The sequence below is a fragment of the Coturnix japonica genome, unplaced genomic scaffold, assembly GCF_054131305.1.
Source record: "Coturnix japonica strain WE unplaced genomic scaffold, WE-NBRP24 Scf088, whole genome shotgun sequence".
Taxonomy (NCBI): domain Eukaryota; kingdom Metazoa; phylum Chordata; class Aves; order Galliformes; family Phasianidae; genus Coturnix; species Coturnix japonica.
In genome coordinates, this window is record NW_028188991.1 from 329,474 (window position 1) to 350,246 (window position 20,773).

General features: G+C 64.0%; 2 protein-coding genes across 6 annotated transcripts; one reads left to right on the forward strand and one right to left on the reverse strand.

Moving 5' to 3' along the window:
* Positions 1-106: 106 nt before the first annotated feature.
* Positions 107-10,863, reverse strand: LOC146751471 (sodium/potassium-transporting ATPase subunit alpha-2). 4 transcript variants are annotated; one of them, XM_085534563.1, is made up of 24 exons: positions 10,819-10,863; positions 8,476-8,606; positions 8,256-8,360; positions 8,111-8,170; positions 7,403-7,606; positions 7,014-7,127; positions 6,630-6,764; positions 6,246-6,363; positions 5,891-6,159; positions 5,457-5,655; positions 5,187-5,296; positions 4,718-4,852; positions 4,232-4,421; positions 3,777-3,952; positions 3,567-3,703; positions 3,070-3,220; positions 2,684-2,852; positions 2,443-2,597; positions 1,981-2,104; positions 1,566-1,711; positions 1,297-1,427; positions 825-926; positions 651-742; positions 107-290 (listed from the first exon to the last, which is right to left on the reverse strand). In XM_085534563.1, the coding sequence occupies exons 2-24, from the start codon at positions 8,527-8,529 to the stop codon at positions 262-264; spliced, it is 3,105 nt and encodes a 1,034-aa protein (XP_085390689.1). In that variant the 5' UTR covers positions 8,530-8,606; positions 10,819-10,863; the 3' UTR covers positions 107-261. The 4 variants fall into 4 exon arrangements, with proteins under 4 accessions (XP_085390689.1, XP_085390688.1, XP_085390687.1 ...); XM_085534562.1 differs by having other exon boundaries at positions 8,461-8,606; XM_085534561.1 differs by having other exon boundaries at positions 8,446-8,606.
* Positions 10,864-13,857: 2,994 nt separating this feature from the next.
* On the forward strand, positions 13,858-20,726 carry KCNJ10 (potassium inwardly rectifying channel subfamily J member 10). Of its 2 annotated transcripts, none has more exons than XM_015884292.3 (2): positions 13,858-13,991; positions 18,430-20,726. In XM_015884292.3, the coding sequence occupies exon 2, from the start codon at positions 18,430-18,432 to the stop codon at positions 19,564-19,566; it is 1,137 nt and encodes a 378-aa protein (XP_015739778.2). In that variant the 5' UTR covers positions 13,858-13,991; the 3' UTR covers positions 19,567-20,726. The 2 variants fall into 2 exon arrangements, with proteins under 2 accessions (XP_015739778.2, XP_015739779.2); XM_015884293.3 differs by lacking the exon at positions 13,858-13,991 and adding an exon at positions 17,405-17,525.
* Positions 20,727-20,773: the final 47 nt, after the last annotated feature.

A 20,773-nucleotide genomic window follows, 5' to 3' on the forward strand; every position in this document is an offset into this window, starting at 1 on the left:
ATGTGGGGACAGGGGTGGGCAATGGGGGGGACAGTGAGAACACAAGGGGATGTGGGGGTTTATGGGGGCATGGGACCCCCCAGCACTGCCAGGGGCAGTCCAGCAATGAAAGGGTTAAACTGCTTTATTGCTCTGGTGTTAGTATGGGGGGGGGGGGGCAGTGAGGGGAGGGGGGGTGTGAGGGAGTGCGGGGGGGTCCGGGACCCCTGTGGGTGGGGGTCCCTGTGGGGTGGGGGGATGCAGGGGGTCCCACGCCGATGCTCAGTAGTACGTCTCCTTCTCCACCCAACCTGGCAGGGGGAGATGGTGGGGGTGGGAATGGGGCTGTGGGGGGGCGTCCTGCCCCATGGAGACCCCCCCCAACCCACGGCCAACCCCCACGGGTGTCCAACCCCCTACCCAGAAAGCCCCTCCATTCCTGGGGTGGGAGTGGGGGAGGGCAATGGGGTCCTGAGTGGGAGGGGGAGGGTGTGGGGTATCTCATATGGGGTGTGGGATATTGGGTATGGGATATGGGGTACAGGATATAGGGCACAGAATATGGGGTATGGGATATGGGGTACAGGATATAGGGCATAAAATATGGGATATGGGGTTTGGGCTGTGGGGGGGGCTGTGGGGTGGTCCCGCTCCGTGTGGGGCTGACTCACCTCCGGGGTAGCGGCGCAGGATGAGTTTGCGCACTTCGTCGTAGGCAAAGATGAGCAGACTGTAGGGGAAGGCACAGAACCACCAGGTGACCCTATAAGGGGGGGGAGGATCATCAGTTTGGGAGGGGTCCAAGGTGGGGGTTGGGGGGCACTGATGGGGGTGGGGGTCCTCACTTGAGGGGGTACATGCGCAGAGCGACCCCCATCCCGGGGCAGTAGGACAGGAACGCCGCCAGCGCCGTCTCCTCCAGCAGCCCGAAAATGAGGATCTTGTTCCTATTGGGGGGGGCAGATGTGGGGGGTGGGGGACCCCAATGGGGAGTGATAAGGGATGGGGGGAGCACGGGTGGGAGGGGGCACCCATGGGGGAAGGGGGGTTGGGGGGCACTCATGGGTGATGATTGTATGGGGGGGGAGCACTCATGGGGGGGTATGGGGTGGGGCACCATGGGTGATAATTATGGGGTGGGGGGCACCCAATTTGATGATTATGGAGTGAGGTGGGGTATCCGTGGATGATCATTATGGGCCCCAGGTTGGGGGCACCCATGGGTGGCAATTATGGGATGGGGGGGGGGGGGGGGTACCCATAAGGGGGGTGGGGGGGAGGAGCAGCCATTGGGGGGGTCCTGGGGGGGGTCCCCACTTCATGCCCTGCTGGAACACGGAGTTGCGCCGCGTCTTGCAGATGATGAGGTCGGCCCATTGCACCACCACGATGCTGGCGAAAAACGCCGTGTGGCACGTGAACTCCACCACCTTGCGCTGCTCGTACGTCTGCGGGGCACACGCGTGTGCAAGGTGAGGGGGGGGAGCAGGGAGCAGGGCGGTGCTGCATGCAGTGCAATGGGAGCGTGCAACTGTGTGTGTGTGTGTGTGTGTGTGCAATACAGTGCAGTGCAGTGCAGTGCTCACCCACTCCTGCCCATAGGAGTCCTCCAGGTCGTTGGTGGAGCGGTCGTCCCAGGCCAGTCGCACCCCCAGCAGCCGTGAGGGCAGGAATCCGTTCTCAGCCAGGATCACAAAGTACGTGAAGAATCCCCCCAGCGCCTGGATCATCCCTGTGTGCACAGACACTCGTGGGGTTCCAGTGCCACCCATGGGTGTCCCACTGCCACTTGTGGGCACCCCAGTGTCACCAGTAGGAAACCTGGAGTCATCAGTGGGTGTCCCAGTGCCACCAGTAGCTCCCATTGACCACCAGTAGCCCCCATTGACCCTTAGTAGCACCCATTGACTCCCATTGACCCTTAGTAGCACCCATTGACTCCCATTGACCACTAGTAGCCCCCATTGACTCCCATTGACCCCCAGTAGCCATGACACGCACCGATCTGCCCGTAGGCCATGCTGATGAGGCGCTCGTTAACCAGCTTGTCGGTGCGGGGGTTGCGCGGCTGCCGCTTCATGATGTCACTCTCAGCTGCTTCGTAGGCCAGGGAGATGGCAGGGACCTGGGGGGGGAGCACCCCGTGTCACCCCATGGCACCCCATGGCACCCCATGCTGCCCTGTGTCACCCCATGGCACCACATCACCCTGTGTCAAACCACATCACACCATGGGACACACTGTGGGTCCACCTATGGGGCAGCTATGGAGCAGCTATGGGGCAGCTGACCATGTCGGTGCCCAGGTCAATGCAGAGGATGGTGACGGTGCTATGGGGCAGCTCAGGGGCAGCTGTGGGGGCCATGTTGGTGCCCAGGTCAATGCAAGGGATGGTGATGGTGCAAAGGGGCAGCCATGGGGCAGCTGTGGGGCAGCTGTGGGGCAGCTGTGGGGCAGCTGACCATGTCGGTGCCCAGGTCGATGCAGAGGATGGTGACGGTGCCGAGGGGCAGCGGGATGTTGGCGATGATGAAGAGCAGGAAGGGGGTGATCTCGGGGATGTTGCTGGTCAATGTGTAGGCGATGGATTTCTTCAGGTTGTCGAAGATGAGGCGCCCTATGGGGACACGGGGGGTGGTTGGGGGGCGGATGGGGGTCTCCACGCGGCCATGGGGGACGTGGGGCCGGCCATGGGGGGGTCACCTTCCTCAACGCCGGTGACGATGGAGGCGAAGTTGTCGTCCAACAGGATCATGTCGGCCGCCTGCTTGGACACGTCGGAGCCCGCGATGCCCATCGCGATGCCAATGTCGGCCTTCTTCAGGGCAGGGGAGTCGTTCACACCATCACCCGTCACCGCCACGATGGCGCCCTGAGGGGGCAAGGGGCAGGGGATCATGGGGGTCATGCAGGGGTAATGGGATGGATGGGGACAATATGGGGACAAGGGCACTATGGGACAGGGACGCCACGGGATGGGGACACAAGAGGGATGGGGATACAATGGGATGGGGACACAAAGGGGATGGGGACACAAAGGGGATGGGGACACAGCGGGGACAGGGGCACCGTGTGGGGCCGTGGGGCACCTGGCGCTGGCAGCCCTCGACGATGATGAGTTTCTGCTGCGGGGACGTCCGCGCGAAGACGATCTCGGTGTGGTTGCGCAGGATCTCGTCCAGCTGCTCCGAGCTCATGTCCTTCAGGTCGGAGCCGTGCACCACGCACGCCTTGGCCTCCCTGTGTTAAGGATGTGGGACGTGTTAGGAAGGGTTGGGGGGTGGGTTGATCCCAACAGCCTCCTCTGACCTTAACGACACCATGGTCCTATAATGGGCTGGGATCAGACTGGATGACTCCTCCAACCTGAATGATGCTATGAGCCCATTTAGGAACACGGTTAGTGGGCACAGCGGTGGTGTTGGTTTGGTGGTTGGAATGGGTGGTCATAAAGGTCTTTTCTAGCCCTAACAACACTATGATCCTATAACTCCATGAGTGGGGTGGGTTGATGGTCAGAATGGATGGCCCTAAAAACCTAACGATCCCATAAGCAGCCACGTGGACCCTAACCCCATCCACATACCGGGGGTTCACTTGGCTGACGGGGATGTTGAGCCGCGCCGCGATGTCCTCCACCGTCTCGTTGCCCTCCGAGATGATCCCGACCCCTTTGGCGATGGCTTTGGCCGTAATGGGGTGGTCCCCCGTCACCATAATCACCTGAAGGACGGGACCACCCCCATGAGCCCACAGATACTTGTGTGGTCAGCCGGGGGTGGGGTTGGGGTCTCACCTTGATCCCAGCGCTGCGGCATTTGCCGACGGCATCAGGGACAGCAGCGCGGGGGGGGTCAATCATGGACATGAGCCCCACGAAGCAGAGGTCGCTGGTGGGGAAGTTCACCTCGTCGGCGTCGAAGCGGAAACCCCGCGGGAACTTGTCGGGGGGCAGGTAGAGGTGGCAGAAACCTGGGGGGGCAGGGGGTGTCCATCCTACTCCCATGTCCCAATTCTTTGTGTCCCCATGCCCCCATGTCCCTGTGTCCCCATGTCCCATTCCCTTCCACCCTCCCCCCCCATGACACCACTCCCCCAGCACACACTCCCCCAGCCCCACCAGCTCCATGCAGGCATTCTGGAAGGCACCCAAAGAGCCTTATAACCCACCAAATCCCCCCACAACCACCCTAAACCCCCCCATAACCACCCCATAACATCCCCAAAGCCCCCCCAGGACCCTTCCCATACCCAGCACTCGCTCCCCCAGCCCCCCCAGCTCCAGGTATGCGTTCTGGAAGGCCTCCTTCATCTCCTCGTCCAGGGGCACCTCCTGGCCCTGCAGCAGGATGCGGGAGCAGCGCTCCAGGATGCGCTCGGGGGCCCCTTTCATCACCAGGATGTGTCCCTGCGGGTCCTCCTCCCGTTCATGGATGGAGAGCTGTGGGGACGGCCACGTGCTGGCACCGACACCTCGGCTCCCCGATCCCTTGGGTCCCAAAACCCTTGGAGCCCCAAACCCCGGGATCCCCAATCCCTTTGGTCTCCAACCCCTGGATCCCCAATCCCTTTGGTCTCCAACCCTTGGGTCCCCAATCCCTCCAGTTCGTAATCCCACAGGTCTCCAGTCTCTTTGGTACCCGCTCCCCAAATCTTTCTGTCTCCAACCCCTTTGGTCCCCAGACCCCATCAGTCCCCACCCCGTGCTCCCACCCTGCATCCCCGCTGCGGCCCCACCTGGTACTTGTTGGTGGAGTTAAATGGGATTTCGGTGACTTTGGGGTTCTTGTCCCGCATCTTCTTGACGGATCCACACGAGAGCTGGATGCATTTCAGCAGCGCCGACTCGGACGCGTCGCCCGCGGTGTCACGCTGGGGGGGGGTGAGGTGACACATGGGGACACCGAGAGGTGTTGGGGATGTCACCCCAACCCTGGGGTGTGGTTGGGGCAGGGATGGGGGCAGGGATAGGGGTAGGGTTGCTTGGGTTTAGGGTTAGGGTTAGGGTGTGGGTTTGGGTTAGGATCAGGGTCAGGATTAGGGTTAGGGTTAAGGTTATAGGGTAAGGTTAAGGTCAAGGTTAGGTTGAGCTGGAGGCAAGGTTAGAATTAGGGTTTGGGTTAGGGTCTGGGTTTGGGTCTGGGTTTGGGTCGGGGTCAGGGCTGTGGTTACAGGGTCAGGGTTGGGGTCTGGGTTGGGCACTGACCTTGGAGATGGAGATGTTCTCCTGTCCTGGTTTGAAGACGGCGCGGTTGCAGAGCCCGGCAATGCGTGCCAGAGCAGCCCAGGTGGGAGAGCGCTTATCGAAGGTGGCACCTGGGGGACAACGTGTGTCACAGCCCAAGTGCCCTGGGGACACCCCATGGGGGTCTGGGGACCCACAGAGAGGAGCAGAGCACACCCCAGGTGTGGGGAATTCAGGGGTTGGATGAGGAGTGGAGCAATGGAGCCCCATGGGATGGAGGGCAGCACCCACCCGACTGATCCTCGGTGGTGTCGGCCTCGTGGATCTGGTTGTCGAACCACATGTGGGCCACCGTCATGCGGTTCTGGGTCAGGGTCCCGGTTTTGTCTGAGCAGATGGTGGAGGTGGAGCCCAACGTCTCCACCGCCTCCAGGTTCTTCACCAGGCAGTTCTTGCGCGCCATGCGCTTGGCCGTCAGCGTCAGGCACACCTGGAGGAACACATGGGGGTCAGGGGGAGCCCATGGGGCTGAGAGGGCACTCATGGGGCTCATAGGGCAGCTATGGGGCTCATAGGGCACCCATTAGTCTCATAGGGCACCCATGGGTCTCATAGGGCACCCACTGATCTCACAGGGCGCCCATAAGAGGGCACCCACTGCTCCAAGCCCAGTGTAACCAGCTCTCCCAACCCGCCGACCCCGCTGCCCCATTGGTGGCCCTTACGGTGACGGTGGCCAGCAGCCCCTCGGGGACGTTGGCCACGATGATGCCGATGAGGAAGATGACGGCCTCCAGCCACGTGTAGCCCAGGATGAGGGACAGGATGAAGAAGGAGAGGCCGAGGAAGACGGCGACGCCGGTGATGAGGCGGATGAAGTGCTCGATCTCCATGGCGATGGGCGTCCGTCCCACCTCCAGCCCCGACGCCAGCGACGCGATGCGGCCCATCACCGTGCGGTCACCGGTGGAGATGACGATGCCGCGGGCGGTGCCTGAGGGAACCCATGGGGGGACATGGAGGGGCAGTGGTGGCACCCACCCCCATGGGGACGCGTGGTGCCCATCCATGGGGACTCACCTTCCACGCAGTTGGTGGAGAAGAAGCAGATGTTGCGCGTCTCCAGGGGGTTCTCGTGGGTGAACTCCGGGGAGCGAGTCTGCGGCTCCGACTCTCCCGTCAGAGAGGAGTTGTCCACCTGGAAGGGATGGGACAGCGGGGGGACGGGGGGGATGGAGTGATGGAGGGGTGACAGGAGACGGGGTGACATCAGGAAGGGGGGTAGTGGGGATGGGGAGACAATGGAGTGACAGCGGGGATGGGGTGACAGTGGGTGTCACCTCAGCTGACCCCATATCCCCAGGCCAGTCCCACAGCCCTGCCCAGCCGCCACCCCACAGCACACCCCGTGCCCACCCCACCCCATCCCCATTTCCCATCCTGGTGCCAGCGCCCCCCGCCCACCTTGCAGCCGTGGGAGGAGATGATGCGCATGTCAGCAGGGACCCGATCTCCGCCCTTCACCTCCACCAGGTCGCCCACCACCACGTTCTCCGCGTTGATCTGGATCTTCTCTCCCTCGCGGATCACCAGCGCTTGCTGTGGGGGGGGGGCACCATCAGCTGCTGGGCACCCTTGGACCCCCCACCCAGCGTGGAGCAGGGACCCAGAGCCGCCCCCCATAGCAGATATGGTGCCCAGCCCATGGTGGAACTGGTGCCCACCCTACCCTGGTCCTGGTACCAGTCCTATACCAGACCTGATACCCCCCCCAGCCCGGTGCCCACCCCACACCCCCCCCATTCCCGATGCCCCACGTCCCAGCAGTGGTTACGTTTGTGGCCGTACCTGCGGCACCATGTTCTTGAAGGAGTCCATGATCTTGGAGCTCTTGGCCTCTTGGTAGTAGGAGAAGCAGCCGGTGACGATGACGACAGCAGCCAGCACCACCCCCAGGTACAGCTGGGGACAGGCATGGGGACAACACGGTGACAACAGGGGACACTCCATGTCCCCCCCCATCATACCCCCATCAGGCCTGTGTCCAAACAATGCCCCCATCCCATTGTTCCATGTCCCATTGTGCCAGTGCCATCCCCACATCCCTGTCCCCTTATGGTGTCAGTGTCCCCTATAATGCCCATGTCCCCACCTGTCCCTGCAGTACCGTGTCCCCATCCCCACACATCCCTGTGTCCCCATGTCCCCCTGTCCCCCATGTCCCCCCATCCCCTCACGTTGTCATTGGAGGGCTCATCCTCCATGGCGGCCTGGATGCCATAAGCCAGGAAGCAGAGGATGGCGCCGATCCAGAGCAGGATGGAGAAGCCCCCAAAGAGCTGCCGGCAGAACTTCACCCACTCGGGGGTCGTGGGGGGGGGGGTCAAAGCGTTGGGGCCGTCCTGGGCCAAAATCTCTGCAGCACGGGCATTGCTCAGCCCCTGTGGGGACATGGGGGGACATGGGACACAGGAGGACATTGGGGGACATGGGGGGACATGGGGGGACATGGGGGGAGGCATGGTACCATGGGGATGTGGGGATGCATGGGGACAGGGGGGGATGGGGGTGTGGTACTGCTGAGACATGGGGACACATGGGGATGTGGCACTGTGGGGATATGGGGATACATAGGGACACATGGGGTTGAGGCTGGGGCACTGTGGGGACATGGGGACATTACATAGGGACACATGGGGTTGGGGCTGTGGATACATAGGGACACATGGGGTTGGGGATGGGGCACTGTGGGGATATGGGGATGTTACATAGGGACACATGGGGTTGGGGACGTGGATACATAGGGACACATGGGGTTGGGGATGGGGCACTGTGGGGATATGGGGATACATAGGGACACATGGGGTTGGGGCTGTAGCACTGTGGGGACATGGGGACACGTGGGGACCCTTGTGGGCAGGGCGGTGGCACACGGGGAATCTCACCCGGGACAGATCCACCTGGTACTTCCTCCCCAGCTCATCCAGGGACAACTTGTGGTCATCCTGCAGACAGAGGGGACACACACCGGACGTCACCGCGTCCCCCTGTATCCCCAACCCCCCCAAGCCCCCGTCCCCCCGTCCTCACCAGGTTGACCTCCTTCTTCAGCTCATCCAACTCCTTCTCCTTCTGCTTGCGCCGCCCTCCTCCATTCTCCGACGTGGTGGCAGCGGGGGAATATTCGCGGCCGTCCTGGGGGGGGGACACAGCGCGGGGACACCGTGGGGACGGCGGCGTGAGGGGACGCGGAGCGCGGCCACCGCGGGGTCATTATTACCATGGGCGTCATTACCATGGGCGTCATTACCATGGGCAGGGATGTCACCGCCAGCGACGGCGTCACCGTGGCCACCGGCATCATCGAGGGGGCAGGACGGCAGCGCGGGGAGCAGGCGTGGGGACGGGGGGGTCACCGGGGTCATGGGGGGGTCAGCAGGGCTATGGGGGGGGGGCACCGGGGTCATGGGGGTCAGTAGGGTTATGGGGGGTCAACGGGGTCATGGGGGTCATTGGGGTCATGGGAGGGCATTGGGGTCACGGGGGATGAGGGGGGTCATGGGGTCACCAGGGCTATGGGGGTCACAGGGGTCATGGGGTCACCAGGGTCATGGGGGGCACCAGGGTCATGGGGGGCACCGGGGTGATGGGGGTCATCGGGGTCGTGGGGGTTCATCATGGCTATGAAGGGGGCACCGGGGTCAGGGAAGTCGCTGGGGTCATGGGGGGGTCATCAGGGGTTTTGGGGGGGGTCACTGGGGTCATCGGGGCCACCAGGGCTATGGGGGGTCACTTGGGGTCATGGGAGTCTCTGGGCCCATTGGGATCATTGGGGCGATGGAGTCACCGGGGTTGTGGGGTCATCAGGGTTATGGGGGGGGGCACTGGGGTCATGGGGTCACCAGGGCCATGGGGCTGTCACTATGGGGGCGTCACTGGGGTCACGATGGGTCAACTAAGGTCACTGGGGTGAGGGGGGGTCACCAGGGTGGATTCACCAGGGCCATGGGGTGTCATTAGGGGTGTATTATTGGGGTCATGGGGGGTCATTAGGGGTGTATTATTGGGGCCATGGGGGGTCATTAGGGGTGTGTTATTGGGGCCATGGGGGGTCACGGGATCATGGGGGGTTATGGGGGGCCACGACCACCACGGGGGTGTCCCCGGAAGCCACAAAGACACCCCCCCCCCCGCCCCAAACCGTCCCCAAGTGCCAGGGATGCCAGTGCGGGCAGGGGGGGGGCGCAGCGCCAGGAACCTGCTGTCCCCACGGGGGGGCTGCGGGGAGGGGGGGGAAGGGGACGGGCACCCCCCTGTGTCACCAAGGGGATGGGGGGGGGGGGGGGGGGGGGTCAGCTGTGCTGGCCCAGCGCCGGGACACGTCCCATGGGGTTGGCAGGAGAAGGAATTGGGGGGGGGGGGGGGGGTTTAACACGGGGGGGGGGTGGGAACGGAGGTGGGGGGGGACGGGACCGGGGGGGCCGTGATGGTGTCATGGAAAATGGCCCCACTGCCAAAAACAGCATTGGGAGCATCGAGGGGTTGTGTTACCGCGGGGGGGGAGGGGGGCTGGCTGCCCCCCAAACACCACCCCACTGAGCTGGGGGGGCTGGGAGAAGAGCTGCAATGTGTCCCCCCCCCCCCATCCCCACATATTGGGGTCCCCCATGTGGAGTTATTTCTACTTATGGGGGGGTCACTCCCTCACCCCCATTTTGGGGCTCCGTGCTACGGGGGGGGGGGGGGGCACCTCAGGGATTTATGGGGTGAGGGGGGTCAGAAAGTTGGGGTGGGAGGAGAACTATAACGTGTGCCCCCCCCCCCATATCGGGACCCCCCCCATCCTCCCACTTGAGGCCGTTTCTGCTCGGGGGGGGGGGGGGATTTGGGGGTCACTGCAGCGATTGTTTACTTTTTTTTTGGGGGGGGGGAGGGGGGCACAGCGAGGTGGAGTCACGTGGCCGTGGGTGGGGGGGGTCAATGGCACCACTGCCCCCTTCCCTCCCCCTCCCCCCACTCAGCCCCCCCGTGACGTTGCCATGGCGATGGCGACCCCCGTGGCGAGAAGCTGCCGTGTGACAATGGCACGAGGCCACCGACCCCGCGGGGACACGGACACGGGTGGGGGGGACACGGCCAGGAGGGGGAGGGCGGCGGGGGGGGCTGAGCGGCTGTTTTACCTCGTGGGGGGGGGGGGTGACCGTGGGAGCGTGGGGTCACAGCGGGACACGCGAAGGGTGGGAGGGGGGAAGGAACCCACGCGGGGCAGTTTGAGAGCGGGACAGGAATAGGAGTGGGAAGGGCGGGGGGATCCGAGTGGGTCCGTGCGCGTGTGTGACACGCGTGGGTCGGTGCCACACGTGGGTCAGAGCCCAGCAGGACGGAGCCCCCCCAGCGGGTCGGTGGGAGCCCCGAGTGGGTCGTCGCCCTGAACGGGCAGCCGGGAGCCCACGTGGGTTTGCGCCACGCGAGGCTCCGAGTCCCGCACGGGTCGGTCCCACACGTGGGCGGACGGGAGTCCCGAGGGGGCGGCTGTGACACGCGTGTGTCCGCGCCGCGCGTGGAAGGGCGGGAGCCCACGCGGACGGATCCCCCCGAGCGGGTGCCCCGCGTGGCTCCGCGCCCCCCACGCGTGGGAGCTGCCCCTACTCACCCCTCTGCCCATCGCGCTGCTGTCGCTCCGCGGACACTCGTGGGCGGCGGCGGCGGCGGAGACGGCGGAGAAAAACCCTTCGGGCTCCGCCCCCCCCCCACCCCCCCGGGCCCCCCTTCCCAGCGCCCCCCTTGGACCGCACCGCCCCTCCGGACCCCCCCACGGGGACGGGGACTGAATGGGAGGCTCGGTCACGCGTGGGGGCGGCGGTGCGAGCCGAGGTGGGGGACTCGGGGTCGGGGGGAGCGCAGTGCCGTCCCGTTTTTTCCCAGTTCTCCCAGTATAGCCCTATTTCTCCCAGTATAGCCCTATTTCTCCCAGTACAGCCCCAGTTCTCCCAGTACAGCCCTATTCCTCCCAACACGATCATAACCCAGTTCTCCCAGTACGGTCCCAGTTGTCTTTGGGTGCTCCCAGTTCTCCCAGTACAGATTTCCCAGCACGGTCCCAGTTGTCATCAGACGGTCCCCATTCAACCAGCACCATCCCAGTTCAACCAGTACAGCACCAGCTCTCCCAGCGCCATCCCGATTCTCCCAGTACGGTCCCATTCATTCCAGTACAATCCCAGTTCTCCCAGTACAATCCCATTTTAATCAGCATCGTCCCACTTCAACCAGCACAGCCCCAGTTCTCCCATTACGACCGTATCCCAGTTCCCCCAGTTCTGTCCCACTTCTCCCACTCTTCCCAGTGCAGGTTTCCCAGTCCCAGTTTCCATAGCACAGTCACATCCCAGCTCAATGCCCGTACCATCACCATCCCAGTTCTCCCAGTCCCATCCCAGTTGTCCCAGTGTGGTTCTATCCCAGTACCATCCCAGTTCCCCCATCCCCATTCCTCCCTGTGTGATCCCACTCCTCCCAGTACGGCCCCAGTCCCAGAGGGGGGGTCACATACTGGGGAGGGGGGGGTTAAGGCCACAGCCAAGGACTCCCAGTGCCCCCCCAGTGCCCCCCCCCCCATCTCCATGGCAATGGCTGCTGCTCAAGGGCAGCCCAAGGGCGACTGGGGGGTGGGGGGTGTGTTGTACCAGTGGCACCAGTGCTCCCAGTTCCCATCCCTGCTGTGCCCCCACAGCTGCTCTGCAGCCCCCCAGGGCTCCACAACTCCCAGTTCATCCCAGTCCATCCCAGTTTGTCCCGGTTCTCTTGGTTCCCCCATTGCCCCCCCAGCCCATCCCAGTGCATCCTCCCAGTATCCCCAGTCCCCCCAGTATCCCCGGCCATCCCAGTCCATCCCAGTCTGCCTCAGCACTCCCCAGTCTGTCCCACTATTCCCAGTCCCCCCAGTATCACAATCCAGCTCCATCCCAGTTCTCCCAGTGTCCCTGATCCCCCCAGTACCCCCAGAATTCCGACTCCCTCCCAGTCCATCCCAGCAGCTCCCAGTCCATCCCAGTGCTCCCCAGTATCTCTCCCAGTCCCCCCAGTCTGTCCCAGACCCTCCCAGTGCTCCCCAGTCCATCTCAGCTCCCCACGTCCTTCCAGTCCCTCCAGACCCCCCCCTCCATCCCAGTCCTTCCCAGTGCCCCCACTTTACACCCCCACTCCCCCCCCTTCCCCCCCACGCGGGGCTGTGGCCGTGGACCCCCCCGTGTCCCTCCACCCCCCCCCGCTGTCCCGCCCCGCAGCTGAACAAACATCGCTGCGCCCCCCGCCCCCCCCGCCCCGCCCCCGGCCCCACGGGGGATCGCGGCGCAGGGCCCAGACCCCCCCCATGTCCCGGCGGTGCCCCCCACCCGCGGGTGGGAGCTGGGAACGTGACCGTACGGACACGTGGACACGGGAGGGGGCGTGGCCTGAGGGATGGGGGCGTGGCCTGACTGACAAGGGGCGGGGCTTTGGGGGGCGGGGCATGGCCTGATGGGGGGCGTGGCCTTCGTGGTGGCCCCGCCCCCCTCGGCATCGCTGCCTCCCCCCTCGAAGTCCCCAGCCATCCCAATACGTCCCAATACATCCCAATACGTCCCAGTCCATCCCAATACATCCCAGTACATCCCAATACATCCCAGGCCGTCCCAGTCCGCCCCAGTGCTGCCTGCTCTCTCCCCGTCCCCCCCATTCCCCCATTCTCTCCATTCTCCCCCGTTCCCCCCATCCATCTCCATCCCTCCAACCTGAACTGGGGGGGGGGGTGCACCCAGAGGGGCAGCGCTGCACTTGGGGGGGGTCAGAGCCCCCCGGGGTTGTGTGGGGCCATATGGGGCCATATGGGGCAGCAGGGCAGCCCCTTCCCCTCCAGGCTGTCACCTCCCTGTGCCCCCCCCACTTATGGGGAGGGGACAGTGGGGGTTACCCTGACCTCCCCATCCCTAAATCCCCCACGTGTGACTCGACCCCACGCGAGACCCCTCTACTCCCCTCTCATTTCCCCCCCCCCCCCCGAATCCCCACGGCCGCCCGTCGCCCCTCCCCTCCCCTCCACCCCCCACGGGTGAACAAAGGCTCTTTGTGCCGCGGCCACGGGGGAACCGCGCCGGGAACAGCGGAGCTCTGTGCGTGTGGGGGGGGGGGGGGAACGCGGCCACGGCCCCACGGACACGCAGCCCCACGCACCCCCACCCCACACACGATCCTATGGGGAGGGGAAGGACACGCGTGGGCTGAGCTCCGAACGTGCCCCCAAAACCGCAGCGGGGTCCCAGAACCGCTCAGTGGGGGCCCGTCCCCTCAGTCCCGCCCCCCGCAAAACACGAGTGGGACAGTGGGGTGCTGCACCCCCAACCCCACACACAACCAATGGGGGGGATGGACACACGCACGGAGGTGACCCCTGCCCACGACCCCGACCCCAAAGCCCGGTCCCAGCACCCACCGTGGGCTCCCAGCGCCCCCTGCCCACCCCCATGTGAAACACGCGTGGGCGCCTCACCCCACATCGAGGTGTGGGGGCGCTCCGTGCCCAAACCTCCCCCCCCCCCCACCCGCCCCACAGCCGGTAACGTGACCCGCCCCGGGCTCCTTTTCCACCCCATTAACCCCCCCACCCCCCCCTCGCCGCCCCACGCCGGCTCCTCCCCACGCCCCCCCCACCCCCCCGCGCGTGGGCCCCCCTCCCCGTTCCCTCCAATCGGTGCCAGCCGGGCCCCGTCCCATCAAACCCATATGGGGACACGGCGGCAGCGGGAGGGCTGAGCGCGGCCACGCACCCCCCGCGGCCCCACAGCGAAGGTAAGGGCTGCGTGGGGCTGCGTGGGGCTGGGGGGTGGGCGCGGACCCCTGAGCCCCCCCACCCCAAAAAGGCCCCGTAGTGGGGGGGGGCTGCGTGTCCCTCGTGGAGCGGACGGGGCTCTGTCAGTGTCCCCAGCCCCGTGGGTGCCCCCATCACCCCATGTCCGTGTGTCCCCACATCCCCCAGCCCCGTATCCACGTCCCCCAGCCCCGTGTCCTCCGACCCCGTATCCTCACGTTCCCCATCTCCGTGTCCTCATATCCCCCATCCCCATATCCCCCATCACATCTCCGTGTCCTTCACCCCCCCATCCCCATGTCCCCAATGTCATTATGTCCTCAGACCCCACATCCTCACATCCCCTTCTCCACCTCCCAGCGTCCCCACATCTCCATGTCCCCACGTCCCCCTCTCTCACCCCATCCCCAATGTCCCCATGTCCCCTCAGCTCTGTGTCTCCATGTCCCCCATCCCCATATTCCCCATTGCTGTGTCCCCCACGGCCCCATATCCAGACAGTCCCTTAACCCCACATCTCCATTTCCCCATACCTCATTTCTCCTTACCTGCAGGATGTGGTTGACTGAGCTATGGGATAACCAGGCTATGACTTTCCTGGTCTGTGGGTTAACCAGGCTGTGGGTTAAATAAGATCTGAGTTAACCAGGCTGTGAGTTGACTCAGCTGTGGGTTAACAAGGCTGTGGGTTAACTCAGCTGTGGGTTAACCAACCAGGCTGTGGGTTAACCAGGCTGTGGGTTAACCAACCAGGCTGTGGGTTAACCAGGCTGTGGGTTAACCAACCAGGCTGTGGGTTAACCAGGCTGTGGGTTACCTGAGCTGCAGGTTGGGTGTGTGGGATGAACCCGGAGCCAAACCACAGCAGTTACCCCGTGTGGGGCTGCGGGGTGGGTAAGGCCGGATGAACCGGGTTGGGATTAGTGGGGCAGCAGATCGGCTGTGCCAGATGAATGGAGCTGTGGGGTCAACATGGGGGGCAGAGAGGGGTGGGAGTGTGGGAATGGGGAGTGTGGGAATGGGGAGTGGGTTATGGGGTGTGAGTTATCAGCTGTGGGTTATTGGCTGTGGGTTATCTCAGACTTGGGCTATCAGCTGTGGGTTATCAGCTGTGGGTTATGGTTTGCATTTGATCAGGTCTGGGCTATCGAGTGTGGGTTACTCGAGTTAATTGGCTGCAGTTAATTGGGGTTGGGGATAACGAGGCTGTATTTCCGGTGCTGTGGACTCTCTGTGGTGTATTGGGGCCACTCTGTCCCTGCTGCCCTTATCTGCCCCATTGGCACCAGCGCTGCCATCCCCCCCATAGGCACAACATGGACCCTCCGACCCCCAGGACAACCCCCCACCCCCACAGATCCCACAGCCCCATGGACCTGCCGACCCAATGGACCCCCAGCTCAAGAGCCCCCCGACTGTAGGGACCCCTTAACCCCAGGGACCCCAACCTCATGGACTCCTCCTCCCTCAGGGACCCTCCACCCTCAGAGACCCCCAATGTCTTTGACTCCTCCAACCCAGGGACCCCCCAACCTTAGAGACCCCCCCCCCAATACCAGATACCCCACAGACCCCCCAACACCAAGGACCCCTCAACCTCATGCACACCTCCAACCCCACAGACCCCTCCTCAATCCCATGGAAGCCCCCAGTCCCCAGGGAACCCATAATCCCACAGACCCCCCAACTCCCCCCAACCCCAGCGACCCTACAGCTGTGCCAAAATCTGGGGGCAACGTGGGGGTCCCAGGACAATGGCAGGGGACCTGGTGGCTGGGGGGGGGGAAGAGGTGACAGGGGGATGGGGGGGGGGACACACGGACAGTGGGCACATGGCTCTGAATCTTAACGAAGCGCTTCATCAAAGCCCCATTGTGCCCCATTGAGGCCGCTCCTCCGGGGCGCACAATGGCCCCACTGTCCCCGTGTCCCCCCCCTTCTCTGCCCGCCCTTGCACATCCCCCCCCCGCCCCCCCAACAGCCCTATGGGACCAACTTCATAGTGTCCCCATTGCTGCCATCCCGTAGCTGTTACTTGGGGGTCCTGAGCACCCCATAACATCTACATGGGGGTCCTGGGGATCCTATATCTCCTATATAACCCATAACGTGGGCACAGGGATCTCCGGGATCCCATATCTCCAACTCCAATAGGAGTCCTGAATAACCCATAACCTCTGCATGGGTGTCCTGGGCACCCCAATTCCCTTTAGGGTCACAGGGACCATATTTAGGGGCACACACAGTCCTGGGGTTGGGAGCCACTGAGACCTCCCATAGGGGTCTAGAGACCCCATATATATATATGGTCCTTGGAACCCCATAACCTCTGTGTAGGTGTCCTGGGCACCCCAATGCCCTATAGGGTCTCAGGGACCACGTATAGGGACACCCACAGCCCTTGGGCTTATGGTCACTGAGTATGGGGGTCCTGAGCACCCCATGCCAATGGGTCACAGTGAAAAGGGGGGGGTGCATCCCTATGGCTGTATGGGATCGGGGAGGGGGGAGGTGAGGCAGGAGGAGAGTTATAGGGTTGGAGTTAATGGGTAACTGAGCCGGGCTCCCAGCTGTGCCCCACGGCACCGTACGTGCGCGGGGAACAAGCGGAGCCATGTCACAGCCCGTGTCGGGGACATGTAGGGTGGCAGTGGGGCGGTCGGGGGGGGAAGGGGAGTCAGGGGGGGAAATAGTGCAGGAAACCCAAAGGGGGTGTTGGGGTGCAGCCAAGTGGGTACGGTGCTCCTATGGGGTTGGATGGGGGTCCTGAAGGGGTACGGGGACCCCAAGAGGTGTGTGGAAACCCCAGAAGGGGAATGGGGAGAGTTATGGGGCACAGGGACCCCCAGTGGGGGGTGTTGGGGTGCAGCCAATGGGGTACAGCAATCCTTGGGGATGGGGAAAGGGGCTACAGGGACCCCACAGAGGGGGGGTAGGGGTGCATGGGGACCCGGGGGGGACAGGAGGTGGCAATGGGGACATGATGGCGTTGGGGACATGATGGCGTTGGGGACACGGTGGCTTTGGGGACACGGTGTCACGGCCCAGGGCTGAGGTCCCCGCTGAGCCTTGTCCCCTCTCATTGACTGACCCCTCGGTGCCGCCCGGTCCGACCCCCCCCATCTCCCCCTTTTTTGGCCAACGCGGCAGCACCGGGCTCCAACGGGACCCCCCATGGCGGCACCGCGTCCCCGGCTCCGTGCCCTGCAATGGGGCCAAACGTTGGCGTGGGCTGAAAGGGCCCCTCTGTGCCGCGGGGGGACAAGGACGGGCACGGGACGGAAGCGCTGCCACCGACCATTTGTCACCTCCCATTCATCCCCTCCTTCCTCTTCCTCCCGGCCTCATTCTGTCCCATAACCCCCCCCCCAACCCCCCCAGGTCCTGCCCCCATGGAGGTGGTGGGGGCGCAGCTGGGGACGGGGACGGAGGGAGGAGGGACGGATGGACAGACAGGTGAAGGGTGAGGGTATAAAAGGACGGACGGACGGACAGGAGCGTGTGGGCAGGCAAAGGTAGGGGGGAGCGGATGGATGGGCAGCCAGATGGACAAGGGATGGATGGATGGATGGATGGATGGATGGATGGATGGATGGATGGATGGATGGATGGATGGATGGACAGACGGACGGAGGAGGTGGATGTGGTGGAGGTGGATGGACAGATGGACGGATGGAGAAGGGACGGAGGGATGGATGGACAGGCAGTTTTATAGGCAGGTGGATGGATGGACAGACAAGTGGACGGAGAGGGTGGGTTGTGGCTGTGTCGGTGGACAGATGGACAGATGGGCGGATGGAGGAGATGTGTTGGATGGGGGTGGACAGACAGATGGACAATGGGGTGGATGAGCAGTGATGGTGGAGGTGTGGGTGGGCAGGAGGACAGGCAGATGTTGGGATGGATGTGCTGATAGAGGGCTGGGCTGGCTCTGGGACAGGTCTCCACTGTGCCCAGGGAGCACCCAGTGCTGTCACCCCCCTCTCCCCTCACACCCATCCAAGCACCACACCCCGTCCACCTCCACCCACCCCATCCATTTCTCTGCCCCCTCCACACCCCATCCATCCACCTTTCCCATCCAGCCTTCATTCATTGTCCCAACCCATCTGTCATGCTTTCCATCCACCCATCCACCCACCCATCCATCCATCCATCCATCCATCCATCCATCCATCCATCCATCCATCCATCCATCCATCCACCCATCCACCCATCCATCCCTCCATCCATCCCTCCATCCATCCCTCCATCCATCCCTCCATCCATCCATCATCCATCCATCCCTCCATCCATCCATCCACCCAACCCATCATCTCAACCCTTCGCTCTCCTCCATCCTTCCAATCCTTCCCCCATTCCTCCCCCTGAGCCCCCTCCTGTGTTTCTCCCCCTCACCCTGTTCCCATCCCCCCCCAGATGACGTCGGCCACCAAGGTGTACTACAGCCAGACCACGCAGACCGACAGCCGCCCTCTGATCGGCACGGCGCTGCGGCGGCGCCGCGTCATGACCAAGGATGGCCGCAGCAACGTGCGCATGGAGCACATCGCCGACAAGCGCTTCCTGTACCTCAAGGACCTGTGGACCACCTTCATCGACATGCAGTGGCGCTACAAGCTGCTCCTCTTCTCCGCCACCTTCGCCGGCACCTGGTTCGCGTTCGGCGTCGTCTGGTACCTGGTGGCTGCGGTGCACGGCGACCTGCTGGAGTTCGAGCCGCCGGCCAACCACACGCCGTGCGTCATGCAGGTGCACACGCTGACCGGAGCCTTCCTCTTCTCCCTGGAGTCACAGACCACCATCGGTTACGGCTTCCGCTACATCAGCGAGGAATGCCCGCTGGCCATCGTGCTGCTCATCACGCAGCTGGTGCTCACCACCATCATGGAGATCTTCATCACCGGAACCTTCCTGGCCAAGATCGCGCGGCCCAAGAAACGAGCGGAGACCATCAAGTTCAGCCAGAACGCCGTGGTGGCCCAGCACGACGGCAAGACCTGCCTGATGATCCGCGTGGCCAACATGCGCAAGAGCCTCTTGATCGGCTGCCAGGTGACGGGGAAGCTGCTGCAGACGCACCTGACCAAGGAGGGCGAGAGCGTGCGGCTCAACCAGCTCAACGTGGACTTCCAGGTGGACACGTCGTCCGACAGCCCCTTCCTCATCCTGCCCCTCACCTTCTACCACGTGGTGGACGACGCCAGCCCCTTCCGCGACGCGGCGCTGCGGGCGGGCGAGGGGGACTTTGAGCTGGTGGTGATTCTCAGCGGCACCGTGGAGTCCACCAGCGCCACGTGCCAGGTGCGCACGTCCTACCTGCCCGAGGAGATCCTCTGGGGATACGAGTTCAGCCCCGCCATCTCGCTGTCGGCCAGCGGGAAATACGTGGCGGATTTCAGCCTCTTCGACCAGGTGGTGAAGGTGGCGGCACCGTGTTGCGTCCGCGACACCGTGCGGTTCGGGGACCCCGAGAAGGTGAAGCTGGAGGAGACGCTGCGGGAGGCGGCGGAGCGTGAGGGAGCCCCGCTCAGCGTCCGCATCAGCAACGTCTGAGCTGCCACCGCAACCGGGGCGGCCAACGGCAGCACCACCAGCAACGGGGACGGCACCGGCACGGGGAGATGCCGCCGGCTCTGGAGATGTCACCAGCAGCAGCCATGGAAATAATGACACCAACAACAGCCATGGAAATAATGACACCAACAACAGCCATGGGGATGTCACCAACAACAGCCATGGAGATGCCAACACACGGGTGGGGAGGTGCCACCAGCCCTGCAGGTACCAGCAGCACGGGGAGAACGATGCCAGCCCTAAAGATGCCACCACCAGCCCTAGGGATGATGGCACCAGGACACAGAGATGTCACCATCACTGGAGTTGCCACCACCAGCCTTTAAGATGCCACCATTGACATGGGGAAACACCTCTGGCCCTGGAGATGGCACCACCAGCCCCTGGAGGTGCCACCATCACTGGAGCTGCCACCTCCATCACGGCAGCGGGATCCACCCCCACTGGATTTTCCCCACTGGATTTTCCTGCCCTGGAGGCGCCGCTGCTGCTTCATTTGCCCCCATCACAGTGGGGAGCTGCCACCAGCTCAGCCCCCATCCCCCCCCACCCCCAGGTCACTGTGTGGGGCTGCCCGGACCCCCCCTCACTGCTGGCACCACCTCAGCCCACTTAGAGGCAGCGTTGTCCCCATCCCTGTCCCACCCCATAACACTCTGCTAACCCCGGACCCCCCCGGCCCCACCAAGAGACCCAATGCTGCTGTCCCCATTGCGGGGGGGGGGGGGGGCACACAGCCACCTCCAGCCTTGGGGACCCTCGGTGACAGTTTCCCCCCCGGAGGAGCAGCACAGCTCCACCCCAGCAGGGAAACTGAGGCAGAGCCCCCACCCCATTCCCAGAGCTGCTGCCCCCAGAGCCAGGGGACCCTCCCCGCGCTGCCCCCCTCAACCCCCCCATATCAATGGGGCTGGGGACACGGGGGTGACACCGATAATCGGACACGGCCCTGAGCCCGTCACTGCTGCTAACGTAGAGCACCTGCCCTATTAACCCCCACCCCCAACCCCGGGGAGCCCCCCCAGCTCGGGGCCGCCTTCCCCCCCCCCAAACCTTGCTGCACTGAGTCCAGGTGATGTGTACACCTTTATCTATATATAGTGCCACTAATCTATATTATATATATATATGTATAGAGACATGGGGACGAGAGCTTTCTCACCCCCCCCCCGCCGTCGAGGGGTCC